The sequence below is a fragment of the Pseudopodoces humilis genome, chromosome 3 (assembly GCF_049639895.1).
Source record: "Pseudopodoces humilis isolate 2021_Gansu_Grassland_sample_001 chromosome 3, ASM4963989v1, whole genome shotgun sequence".
In the NCBI taxonomy this organism is placed as follows: domain Eukaryota; kingdom Metazoa; phylum Chordata; class Aves; order Passeriformes; family Paridae; genus Pseudopodoces; species Pseudopodoces humilis.
The window spans coordinates 44,986,500-45,000,416 of record NC_142202.1 but is presented as its reverse complement, the minus strand read 5'-3'; the positions used below and the strand labels follow the sequence as shown (position 1 = coordinate 45,000,416).

General features: G+C 37.9%; 1 protein-coding gene across 1 annotated transcript in view; it reads left to right on the top strand.

Moving 5' to 3' along the window:
- LOC102112723 (guanine nucleotide-binding protein G(I)/G(S)/G(O) subunit gamma-4) overlaps window positions 1–13,917 on the top strand; it is a 94,213-nt gene that overhangs the window by 11,806 nt on the left and 68,490 nt on the right. The window contains exons 2-8 of the mRNA XM_014263509.2: window positions 1,373–1,457; window positions 2,660–2,858; window positions 3,737–3,827; window positions 5,867–7,943; window positions 9,555–10,587; window positions 11,524–11,685; window positions 12,330–12,486. Coding sequence (XP_014118984.2) covers window positions 2,667–2,858; window positions 3,737–3,827; window positions 5,867–7,943; window positions 9,555–10,587; window positions 11,524–11,685; window positions 12,330–12,486 — 3,712 coding nt within the window. The 5' untranslated portion in view covers window positions 1,373–1,457; window positions 2,660–2,666. The remainder of the gene's footprint in view (window positions 1–1,372; window positions 1,458–2,659; window positions 2,859–3,736; window positions 3,828–5,866; window positions 7,944–9,554; window positions 10,588–11,523; window positions 11,686–12,329; window positions 12,487–13,917) is intronic.

Genomic DNA, 13,917 nt, shown 5'->3' with positions numbered 1-13,917 from the left:
TTCCCAAAGATATGTTTGTGCTGTCAGTCTGTTTCAAAACTTCATTGCAGAAAAGGAAGTAGGTACAACTCGAAACTAGCTAGCGCTTGTTGAACCAAATCCTAAAACAAGTGACCCACTATCCAGCATGGTATCTCTCTACAGTTTTTTTTTCTGCACTGTAGAGTCAGAGCATCTTAATTCCTTTCCCATTCTATATTAAATTGTTGTATTATGAATATATACCTATTTTTGTGTTAATGGCAACAAAATTGTACTTTGTCTTGCTACTGATATTGGGAATCCACCCTTTTGATAGAATATGGCATTGTATGGTAAATCCATGTAACCAGGTAAGCAGTGCAGGAAACCTGGAGACTGAAGCTTCAGCTGGAAGGACACAAAAACATGATGGACAACTTATCTCTACATCTATTAGTCTGGTGCAACAGCAGAACCACTAGCTACTTAAGCTATTCTATTTCAATAATAGAATTGAAATTGTGACTATTAGCTGAATGGGTAAATTAGATTATTGTGAGGCTGTGGAGGAAACATGTTTCCTAGTGGTCAAGGGGAGGCCAATTGTTAGGTGCTTTCCTGGGTAACCTGTAGTGCTTGTCTCTTTCCTTAAGGAATTCTGTCATGTTCATGCTTACCATAACTTTAAGCTGAAATTTTTATTTGTTTCCCATTGAGAATACTAAACCAATCAATTTAGTGTTTTTCTTTCCTTTTTTTTCTGTCCCCATCTGTTGTGTTTTGGTTTTTTTCTCACAATAAATGTGGATGTTATAAATATCTTTTGAGTGCTCTCCTAGAGACCTTTAGTAGTTTAATGTTTTTGAGGCTTTTCTTGATTAATACCCTTTGTATTCCCAGTGATAAATTTCCAATTGATGAGTTTCCCACTGACAAATTTTCAGTTTTTATTAGCTACATCTTCCCTGGTGCTTAGTGTAACAGAGAGTTGGTATTTTGTCAGAACAGACTAGGACAGATTTAAGATGCGTTTACATCAACACCTGACTGCATAATTTAGTTCTTCTTCTAACCTTCACTTGTACCTGGAGCTGCAAGTTCTTCAAATATTATTATATGCAGGTAGTGATCACTGAAACCTCATACTGTTTCTAGAGGGAATTATTTCAACTTGTGTACCTGGCTCATTTTGGACTTCACAAACTAATGGGTTTTATTATGTTAACTTATGTTTGCCAATTATTTTCTCTGTAATAGGATTTCAGTTGTGCACAATCTTAAGCTAAAAGTGAAAACCAGGTCTTTAAAGCTCAAAAAAACCCTCGAGGACTATTCCTAAACTTCAAATACCTGTCATAAAATAACTTTTTAAAAAAAATTAACCATTATATTTTTCTGTTTTTAAAAACAGGTGAACCAAGAGTGATATTTCCCAAATATATTTGCTTGTTCTTCCAGATAAGAGATAAATGTGTTAAGCTGGCAAAGTGATTCTGGTGAGAATTTTTTTGCTACTTCTACACTGATATTGTATGTATAAGTGTTTGCAGTTTTGCTATTAGATGGAGCTTTCTGAACCATTAGTGCAAACAAAGTTGCTTTTACTTCCAAGGTCTTATTTTTTACCTAATAATTACACATTAATCCATCTGTTATATTTAAATGTTACATTGAAAATTATTTTGCTTTTTTTTTTCACATTCCATGCTTGGATATGATGAAAGTGTTTGACTTTTGAAGCTTTTACTTCAGTTGTTTATACAGAAATAGGAGTTAAATGTGCTGTAGCACTCATTAAATTAGGTTTATGTGGATTAAATGGTTATTAAATGGTTAAATGGCTGTTTCCATAGCTGCCATCACTGATTATTGTTTTTGTCTTGCTTTCTTCTGTGATTCTCTTGAGAGTTTTCTACAGCTGAGTCTTGCATTTTATGTCTTGTTTGAGTTAAATGTTTCTCCGTGTACTACTGCTGAGCATCCAAAGCAAAATTAATCACTCTGGGAAGCGGAACCAATATTTTTGGTATTTCCTCCTGAACAATTGCAGCAGAATTGTCTCTTGAATTCAGCACACACTTATAGTGACTGCTACCCACACAGTTGTGCCAGAAGGGAAACACTGTCTGGTTTCATTGTAAATATAAAACATTGTGCTTTTGCAATTCCCAAAATTATCTGAACTCAGTAATTTTTTTCTTTTCCCCCTGAAACAATCTGCATACTGTTGGAATACATAACATGGTGTTGTTCAAATGAACTATTAAAGAGCATGTTTTCTGTATGATGTTGTGTAAGTGCTATGTGTTTTGCCCTTAAGCTTCAGGTCATGTAACTTTTAGTAGCTGACAAATGTTGAAGCTTGCATAGAGGTTACAAAAAAAAGCTGGAACAATGTAATTAACTTTCATTTATGTAGTGGAAGGGAATGCTCTGTTGCAGGCTTCTACTTGTTACATTTATGAAATCAGTGTTTGGGGTCCTGGACTGTTAGCTAAAGTTTCACTGGGATTCTCTAATTTTGTTCTTTTCTTTCCCTTCTACCCTACGTGGGTATATTGATTCCTCAGTTCAACAGACACTGTCTTTTGGAGAGGGTGAGATATAGGGAAGATGTGTTCCCTTCTTTCCCTGTCTTTTGTCTATAAGGAATGTGTTTTTTGATGAAGCTAATTTCTGTCCTTTCCTGTACTTACAGCTCAGACATGAGCAGTGCCAGTAACTCACTGGCACGGGAATTTTTGACTGATGTCAACAGACTGTGCAATGCAGTGGTACAGAGGACAGAAGCCAAGGAAGATGAAGAAGAAGAAACTCATATGGCAGCACTGGGACAATACTTAGTTCAAGGCCGTGGGTTTATTTTGCTTACCACTCTGAACTCAATAATTGATCAGGTAGTAGCTTTTCTTGAGTGGTTACAGTTTTTGTATCGAGCTTTGACTGTGTGGATTTGTCTGGCTTACATTGTTCTTGGTGCTGATTTTCTTTCCCTTTTGTGGAGAGTGCATGAGTTAATTGGGAAGAATAGAAATTCAAAAAGATATGTTGTAGTTGCCTTCTGTCCTTCAGCAGGAGCAGAAAATGGAAAACTAGATAATCACAGACCTGTTTGCCAGCTCATATTTGACTAAGGCATGTGTGAAGCTCAAGTGCAGTAGGTGGGTGGAAGGAGACTTCATTTGCATGACCCAGGACCATGTAAAGTGCCAAAATGCTTGAGTCAGCTTTTTGTGTTCAAAAGTTATTGATCTTTAGGACTGAAACCGTTCTGATAGTGCTGCCAAGTATCCCATAAAAGAATTGTGTTTGAATTCTGTGCTTTCTACTGTTTTTCCCTGCACTGAAGTTCTTAGGATGTAAGTCATAGAATCCCAGTAGGAGTGGAGGTTTTTTAGGGGTCCTTCTGTGGTTTTGATTTTTTTTGCTGTTATATTTTTGGAACAAAGTTTCGAACTTGTCTGGGGCTTCATGTTGACTTTTTAAAATCACTAAGTTTTGTGCTTTTGACTGTTCTGATTTTCTTTCTTGAGTTATTCTTTCTACAAGGGGGTTTAGGAGAGCTTTTTGCAGAGGTGTAATAAATATCTTGGATGCTTTCTGATTGGCTCTAGTTAATGATTGTAGCACTCTTTGTAGTTAGGTCATTTTTTCAGCACTTAAAACAGCAGAATGGCATAGAGAACTAAATGCTGAATTGCTTGGTAAAATAAAGAAGGTTAATCTATTCTTTTAAAGTACGAGATCTTTTGTTTTTATTTTGCTCCTAACATAGGAGCTGACATGTCGAGAAGAACTTCTGACCCTCCTCCTGTCCCTTCTGCCATTGGTTTGGAAAATCCCTGTCCAGGAAGAAAAAGCAATAGGTATGTTTTATTACTTACAGTATTAAGCACTTTAAAAAAGTGATTTGTGTTTTACTACAGAGCCTAAGACTCTGTGCTAAAGAGTAGCTCATTGTAGTACATAACCTCAAACATGGAATGAGGATGTGGATTCTGCAGATCTGCAGAGAATTTAAATTTTAAAAATACCAAAAAATTGTGCAGAGAAGGTAAAGGCTTTTGGTCAGTGTGAAAGGCAGTGCTTTTGTTGATGTGTAAAAACTGAATGAGGAAATGGCAGTGATCTGAGTCAGATTTTTTTTGTTTCATTTTGGGCTCTTACATTTGTCTGATGCATTCTTTTCCGTACTAGAGGATAAAACAAAGAGAATGAAGTAAATGAAATTATGTGTTTGAGAGAGTTTCTAAAGATTCATACCCAAAGCTCTTCCAGGGTTTTTTTTGCTATTTGAAACTCCTCCAAACAGAAGGCCTTTGTAAATGTTTGTAGACTTGGGGTCTTTAAAGGGCCAGTTTCATAGAAGTTTTATATAATAAGCTTTCCTGCTTGCTCAGTTGCATCATTCTTTCATGCTTCTGTAAGCATGATGGAATTAAAGAAATGTTTTTGTTATTCTGTGACAGCTTAGTGGCTTTTCCAGGGTTAGTTTAAAAGGCTGTTGTATAAATAGGTTTTAAGATGTTGTGGTTTATACACTACATAATGCACAGCTTTTACTTCTATTAATTACCCTCTCTTAGTACTGAAAGAATAAGCATGATGTATCAGGTTGTGCACCAAGCAGTTGAGTTTTTTATTGGACTTAAATGAGTTCCCCTATATTAGACAGCTTTTTTCTTTCTGTGCAGGTAATATCCTTTTTTTGATAAAGGACTCCTGATTAATTTCCTGCCTTTAAAGCAGATGATGTTTCTTCCCTGATTATCACAACTATGACTTTTGAAACTGCATGGCACAGTCATGCTTGTACATGGAAACATCTTTTCTTTCATCTTAAATAATGTTTATAGCTATTATGTGGGCTTCTGGGGCTTTGGGTGGGGAGGGTTGTTGTTGTTAACTATGATGTTTTTCTAAATACCGAATTTGCAGGGTGGAGGACACTTGCAGCTGTTTTATGATAATTATTTTACTGCCCAAAGCATCCAGTTACAGTTCTGTCACTACTTAAAAATATCAATGGACTTAATCCAAGGACATTCAGAGTTGTTCCTCTGCTTGCTTTTTTGATAGTTTAATCAGAGCTTACTGATACAAATGAAGCAGTACTACTTCTGTTTTTTTCTTCAGAATGTTCTTGTCCATTGAATCAGATTTAAATTTTATACTGAAAGTGCAAAAAAAAATTATAATTGAACCTGGAGGTTTTTGTCTTGGCTTTTTTAGGAATATTCAGGACCCTAAGCATTATTCCTGTCTCTCTTTTCCCTATTTTAAAATCCCCTGCTTTTTATTTCTGCTGCTTGTTTGGAATAATTAAAGCTGAAGTAAAAAGACTGGGGTCTGTATACTTGAAGATTTGCTTTGATAATGAGTAGAGGAATTTATTTTTTCTATTACCACTAGTACACTGGCAGTGTCCTCATGCATGCTAAGAGGGCTGTGAGCTAACACACCTGGTTCCTATAGCAGCTGAGTTGCAAAAAGTGACACTGGAACATCAAGTTAAAGACCTTTCTTCCTCCCTTTAGTTTGCTTACCAAAAAGTCCTTACACCTACCTTGATGACAGCTTTTTTTGAGAACGGTTTTTTGAGAATAGTTGTGCCAACAAAAAGTTTTAGGAAACCTTTTAGCACAGTTTTGTTTAACCCGAAATAGAAAATGAAATCATCTGTCTAGGATTTAAAAATAGCCAGTATGCCCCTTAAACATGAGTTGTTGCTGCCTGTTTTATACTGAAAATGTCTGACACAGGTGCATGCAAAAACGTGACCTATTAAGATACAAATTTGCTGTGTATTTTAGATCTGGAAGTATTTAACTATAAAATTAGGAAAAATGCTTTACATATCCTGATGTTCCTTTAATATTATTTTGTTATTTTTCTGTTTCAACAGATTTTAATATACCCTTTACAGTAGACATATGCCTGACCAAAGAGAATAATACAAGTTCTGTGAAATCTACTCAGGAAAAACTAAACTTAGATGGAAGCGCTCATTCATCTCTTCAGACTTCTGTAAAGCTCAGTCTTCGATCTCGAAAAAGCGGCCGTCTGCGCAAAACCACGCACCGCTACTCTGTGCGAGATGCGAGGAGGTCCCAGCTGTCCACGTCAGATTCCGAAGGCAATTCTGATGAAAAGACTGCTGTAATAACAAAACACAGACGCTCCCAGTTACTGCAGCCCTTTCTAACCTCTTCTGTTAGGGACAGCTACCCTGGAGGTAGAAGTGACTGCCGACCTCCTGAAGTGGTACCAGGTTCTAATACAGCTGCCCCTAATCTAGAAAGTTCCAGCAATGTTATTCTAGCACATGAGATTTTGAATGAGCCAGCTGCAGGAACTTCTGAGAGCAGCATGGATAACTCTCCTTTTGACTTATGCCATGTCTTACTGTCTCTCCTAGAGAAAGTGTGCAAATTTGATATTACTTTGAATCACAGCTCTGCTCTTTCAGCGAGTGTTGTGCCCACACTGACAGAATTCTTGTCAGGATTTGGAGACTCCTGCAATGTAAGTAGCAACACAGAAAATGAAGTTGTTTCTGCAGGGTGGACAGAAGAACCGGTGGCTCTGATCCAAAGGATGCTTTTTCGAACAGTGCTGCATCTTATGTCTTTAGACATTAGCAATACAGAAACAATGCCTGACAATTTACGAAGAAATTTAACAGACTTACTTAAAGCAGCATTAAAAATCAGAATTTGCTTGGAAAAGCAACCTGGTCCTTTTGCTCCAGGATACAAGAGAACACTACAGGAGCTGGCTCAGGATGATTATATATTTTCAAGATACCGTCACAGAGCCTTGCTTCTACCTGAGGTTATAGAAGGGGTCTTGCAGATTTTGATCTGCTGCCTACAAAGTGCAGCCTCCAATCCATTCTACTTTAGCCAAGCTATAGATCTGGTTCATGAGTTCATACAGCAGCAGGGATTTAAGCTGTTTGAAGTAGCGGTGCTTCAAATGGAATGGCTGTGTATGAAGAATGAGGGAGTACCTGGGGAAGCCTCAGAGCATCTGAAAGCCCTGATTAACAGCATCATGAAAATAATCAGCACTGTCAAAAAAGTGAAATCAGAGCAGCTCCATCAATCAATGTGTACAAGAAAGCGGCACAGACGATGTGAGTACTCTCACTTCATGAATCACCACAGAGATCTCTCTGGACTTTCTGTATCTGCTTTTAAAAACCAAGTTTCCAAAAACCCTTTTGAAACTGCTGATGGAGAAGTTGATTATCCCGAGAGATGCTGTTGCATTGCTGTTTGTGCACACCAGTGTTTGCGCTTGTTGCAGCAAGTTTCTTTGAGCAGTACCTGTGCTGAGATTCTCTCAGGTGTCCATAATGTAGGCATATGTTGTTGTATGGACCCAAAGTCTGTGATTGTCCCATTGCTCCATGCTTCCAAGTTGCCAATATTAAAAAATTTTCAACAGCACATACTGAACATCCTTAACAAATTTATATTGGATCAACTGGGTGGAGCAGAAGTCTCTCAGAAAATTATACAGGCATCATGCAATATATGTACTGTTGACTGTGATCAGCTTGCTCAGGTGGAAGATGCCTTGCAGGGCAGCTCCAGTGATGCCAGTCCCACATCTAGTTCCTCTTGCAGAGTTCAGGGAATACTGCCTAGCACTGGATCTGAAGATATGTTGTTAAGATGGCGTGCACTGGAGGCTTATCAGGACATCATTTTTGAAGAAGACAAACTACGTGGTGCACAGATCGCCAGCCATATTTGCCACTTAATTCAAAAGGGAAATGTAGTGGTCCAATGGAAACTGTATAACTGTATCTATAATCCAGTGCTTCAGAGAGGAGTTGAGCTAGCTAGCCATGCTCAACAGCAACTTGGACTAAGTACAGCTGATAAACTCATGTGCAGTTACCATAGCCAGGATTTGCCTTCTGAAGTGCTTCAGGTTTATTTGCAGATGCTCCCTGTGTTGCTAAAATCCAGGTTAGTTGATTTTCTGTTTGTTATTGGAAAGCATGCTAATTAAGTGCAGAGCTTTGTATGTATGTTACTGGTCAGAATTTAAGTTTTATTTGGACTGTAGGCGATGTTTGGCTGTTGCAGTAGATAATAATAAGATAAATGCTTGAGGAACAGGATACTTAGGAAGCCTAGATTCATAAACTGTAGGAAGTGAGGGCTCTCTACCCATGAGTTATGGTCTTTAACAAGCCAAACTCTGTAGCAATAAATAAAATCTTTGTCCAGTGTGACATTTTCTCTGCCTCTTCATTCCTTGTTCTAAAATTAGTCAGGAATGTTAATCAGATTGATGTGTCATTTTTCTGTGGGAATTAGAATACATAGTTTTCTGATCTGTTTCCTTTTTCCTTTTAGAATGGTCACTATAGAAACCACCTTTCAAAAATAAGTCTCGATGTTCACTTTTCCTGAAATAATTGTTTTCTAACTTAAAAAATCCTGTTCATTTAAGCATAATTTAAGAACAGAAACCAAAACAACCCCAAAACACAAAAAAGGCACAAACATTGTCCCCAGACATAAAATAGATACTTTTTATTTATTGTTAAATTGATTAAATAGTTGTTTAATAAATATATGGAACTTTTTTCAGAATATGAATGTGTCCTTTTGTCCAGGAAAGATTGATTTCATTTCTCTTGGAGTCCTGAAGTAAATTTAATGGGGTTATCCAAGACAAAGAGTAGACTAGTACTCAAGTTTATGTAAAGGGATTATCTAACACAGTTTTAACTTATATCCTAACCTAAACTGTATCAGAAGCTATTAATTAAAAGTTTACTTAGTGGCAAAGAGGCAAGAGAAATAAAGCTTTGATGAAGAAAAAAGTTTAAAATGTCCTATTTTTTTACTGGCTTAAAGGTGGGAATAAGTAAGTAAATGATCCATTTGATTCTAGAGTAACTTGTTTAGATCTGATCTAAACCTGATCCTGTGGGAAGGAGATGGGAGGTAAGTAAGGTGGATATCTACAAGCAAACATAGTGTGCTGAAAACTTAGCCTAAATTTTATATGAACTTAACATAATACTTGGAGAGTAGAAGAAGGGAAGAAATAGACTTGGAAACAAATATATGGACAATTTTTTTGGCATAACAATTGAACAAAAACTTAAGCTTGAAAAGTATTCTTGAATTTATCTGAAATTCATCGTCCATACAATTAGTAGACAGCTATGAATATGTCATCAAATTTATTTGAGAAGGAATCTCTCCTTTCTGGTGAAATCACTGAACAGAGAAATAAAGATCTTTACTAGCTTCAATTGCTAATAAAAATTGGGGCAAGGAAATATCACTAAAGAGCAAATGTCATAAATAAAGTTAATTAACCACCTTCAGTGTTTTGAACATCATATTTTTTTGTGGTCTGCACTTTAGAGGTATTTCCAACATTATAGCTCATAAAAATGTTGAGTTTTCCACTACCAGTTGGATGATGCTGAGTTAGGATCCTAGAGTGCTGCAGAGAACTTCCTCTTCTCTTTAATTTACAGTAATGTATAGCAATTGCTGATTTACACGAGTTTTTAGCTGATTTATAAGGTAACTTTCTTACACTTTCTCTTGCAGAGTAATTAGAGACTTGTTTCTGAGTTGTAATGGAGTGAATCAAATGATTGAGTTAAATTACTTAGATGCATTAAGAAGCCATTCTTTGAAGGTGTTAGAGACTTTGATATTCTGCCTTGATGATCAGCAGGAAGACCAAGCAACACCAGAACTGGAAGGACTGAACAGCGAACAAAAGGAATCTGTGTCTGAGTTGCCCACTTCTCTTTGTAGCCAGCATGCTGTTTCAGAAGTTCCTCAAAGCCTGAGCAAGTTTTATGCTGGTTTGAAAGAGGCTTACCCAAAAAAGAAAAAGTTTGTGAGCCAAGACATTCACGTCAACACAATAAACCTGTTCCTCTGTGTTGCTTTTTTATGTATAAGTAAAGAAGCAGATGGTGATCTGGATTCAGCTAATGAGTGTGAAGATACATCAGGATATGATAGTACAGCTAGTGAGCCATTAGGCCACAGATTACCCTATCTGTCCCTGGAAAGCCTTACTTTGCCCTCTCTGGAACATATTCATAGGGCTGCAGATATTTGGTCCATGTGTCGTTGCATCTATTTGTATAGTTCAGTTTTCCAGAGGCAGTTCCATAGACTTGGAGGCTTTGAAGCATGCCAGAGATTACTAATCCTGATAATTCAGAAACTTGCAAAAAATAAGGAAAAGGAGCAAGAAAAGAGGGAGAGAGTATTGAGTGAAAGCAGCAGAAGTTCACATGGGAGTCCTCGAACTGAGATTCTCAGCAAGGATGACTCTGTTCAGCTGGCTAAAAGCAGAGAGATGATGCAATTGGAGCTTGATAGTTCTGGCAGTCCTGCTGGTGCTGAGCAGCTGGTGCCTGACTCTGTCTCCTGTGACAGTGCTCTGAGTATGGAGCACACTTTGGTTACTCCAGCTGCCAATCTTGAAGGGGTAAGGACTTCTGCAAGAGAAGAGACTGAGTGGGCAATTCAAGGCATCAGACTTCTAGAAGCTCTGCTGACCATCTGTCTACACAGTGCAAGCACCATGCAGCAGAAGACAGAAGTGGAGATGTTTCACCAGGTACTGTGCAACTTCCCTAGCTTCCTTTGCTCATATTTGTTCCATACATTATTTTAACAGTAATTCAGTTAAAAATTCTTCTAGGGAGGTAAAAACTTGATGCAGTTTTTACAGTACCACATTTTGTATAGGACTGAAAGTGTACAACTAAATAAAGAGCTTAGTAGCCCGAGTAGTGGTCTGCTTGAGTAGTACTCTTTTTAGAAAGAGTGATCAGTGGAGAATGTGTGTAAAAGGAATGCTGCTGGAAAGCTGTGTAGGCAAGATGTCATCATTATACCCAATGACTAGCATTGTTTTTTGAGGATGGTTCTGAGAAGAGCATGGTGCTTGTGGAAGGATTACTGAAGGGCATAGGTACTAAAAGGACACCTGAAAAATTACTCCTTGTGCCTTAAAGGTGGAGTAATTCAGTGTTCCACAAGAAGTTGTTCATTCACAGAAGATACCTTTACTTTTCTTTATTGTTTTAATTACTATCTTGAATTTTACTTGGCAATTTGTTGCAAAGCATGAGACATTAAGTACAGGAAAGAACTGGAAACTGGAGTTCTGTCTTGAACATTCACTGTTTTTATGATCTTGGATATGTCATCCTGTCTTGTTAACTACTAGTAATGTTGTGGTGTGGTTTGAATGCACAGCATACCTGAAACTGTTTCAAAGATGTTTATTTTTGAAACAGCACTTTCACCTGCAAATTTTAGATTACAGTATTTTGCCAGTTTTTTCAGTGTGCAGGTTCCAATGACATCTGTCATGACATATAGGGTGAATCTTTCTTCTTTTGAGAGACTGGATGAATTCTGATGGTTTTAGATGAGAAGTCAGATTACTGTAGGTGGAAAGAGACACTCTTAAATGAAAGCACTAGACTATTTCTGTTAGCTAGAAATGGTAACACAAATCAAAATGTTTTTCTCTCCCAAAACACAGAATACCTGTGTGGATGATATCCTACTTGAAATAAGAGAGCAGCTTGCTCAGTCAAAAGTGATAGAAACTGACTTGGCAAAGCCTCTGTTTGATTCACTGCTTCGTGTTGCGTTGGGCACTTTTTCTGCTGATCTGGATCATTCTGAAGAAAAAATTGAAAAGGTATGAAGCACCAGCTAAACAGTCTAATTCTGAGTAATGCAAGATTTTCTCAAATTTTTTCTCTAGGTCTTTTTTAACTTGATAAGAAATGTTTATATGTGTTTGATTATTATGAGAGTTGAAGATGAAATCTCTGCTTCTCATACTCAAGTGGAATGCTGTTTATTGATATGGTCTCCACAATTACTGCTCAGAAATGAGTCATGCCCCAGAAAGTAGCAAGCTCAGTCAACCTGATGTTCTCTTTACTCTTTCGTCTCACAACAGTGTGATGAACTCTTAAAGGAAGAGCTTCAAATGGGAATGTTGAGTGACCTTATTGGCTGTAGATATCTTCACCTCTGTGTGAATGCCAAGGTGCATGCTGATGGTGATAGTGATTTAGAAACACCGTTTTAATGCTGCTTACTAAAACATTGATCAGGTAGTTAGTAAGAAAAATCCCTCTTTGCAGATTCAGTTTTTTACAAAATAATTAAGTATTTTTAACCTATCTCAAGTTTCTTGGAAGTGTATGATTAATTTGTTTCTTTTCCCAATGGGCTTGGAGAAAATAGGCCTGTGGACAGTTCTGAATTATTTGTTTTTCTGATCCAAAAATTTTTTTTCTGACCAATGACAGTCTATTTGGTTGTATTGCACAGATCCACTGCACTGAGAAGGAGCCTGTGTCACAACCTGGAGAAATTTCTGAAGAAACTGAAGAATCACAATGCTGTAGTCTTAAACTTTTTGCTGAAGAGGAAGGATATGAAGCAGATAGTGAAAGTAACCCTGATGATAGTGAAACCAAGAATGAAGGTAAATGGGAACTTTCTGAATATAAAAAGCTGTCTTTATGATATAGCAAAGCTTGTTTGTCTTTTGTGATGTACCAAAACAGTGCAAGCACCTTTAACTGATAGAAATAATTAACTTTATTTACTTCCGGTATGATGGAGTTACAGATGCACAGGTGATAAATATTCTTACAGAGTGTTGCAGAAATTGTTCTGTCTTGGTTGTTTTAGTTTATGTGACTCTTTCTCCAAAGTCATGTTACTCAAATGTGTTATTGTGATCTAGAAACTCCAGAGATACGCATCAGTAGTTTGTTTGAAAATCAGTGCTCAATTTTTTTTTCTTTAAAATTGTAACCATCTGGTGAAAATTAAATAGTCTAATTGTGTTGTAGAATACCAGATTGAAAGGGACCGGAAGGATCATCAGGTCCAACCTTTTTTCAGAAAATTACTATCTAGACAAGATAGCCTGGCACCTTGTCCATCTGAATCTAAAGTGCCCAATGTGCCACTTCCCTGGGGAGATGTACTCCAATGTCTGATTTCTCATTAGGGAAATATTTCTCCTTGTCTACATGGAATTTCCCCAGAAGTAACATGTACCCATTACCCTTTGCTTTGTGTGTGTGACTCCTTGGAAAAAAGGAGTCTACCTGCTTTGTAGACATCTTTTAAATGGTGATAAGATGTCCTCCAAACTGCTTTTTCTCAAGGCTGAGCCAGCCCAGTTCTCTCACCCTTTCATCTCATCTTTTTTGTGTAGTGGGGACAAAAATTGAACACAGTATTCCAGGTGTGGCCTGACAAGCACTGAATAGAGTGGGATAAAGGTTTTTTTATCCCTGTTGATGATGTCCTTGTAGATGAAGCCCTCCTCCATGTAGTTTTCTTTGCCGCAGCAGCACGCTCATACTGAGCTTGCTGTCCACTGGGACCCCAGCTCTCCAGCCAGGCAGATCCCAGCCTGTGCTGCACTCCTGGGTTCTATTTTCCTGTGTGCAGACATTACATTTGTCCTTGCTGAACTTCACAAGGCACTTATAAGCCCCCTCTTACAGCTTATCCAGGTTTTCCTGCAGGATGGCTCTCCCTTCCCAAGTGTGCACTTCCCCACTCAGTTTGGTATTGGCAAACTCCATCAGGGTGGAGTGATCCCATCACACAGATCACTCAGGAAGTATTAAAGAGTGTTGGGCCCAATATCAATCCCTGGGGACCCCGCTGGTGGCAGGATCCAGTTTAAAAAGGATTTACTCCCTCTGTGTGTGTCCAGGCAGTCAGTGCCCAAGCACTGCACAGACCCATTGTCTCCACCCTAATACCTCAGTTTCTCTGGGAGGAGCCTGGGGGAAACTTTGAAAAACCTTGGAGAAATCCAGGTAGATATCCACTGCTCATTCCATGTCAATCCAGCAGGTTTCTTGCTTGTGGAAGGCGATCAGGTTTGTCA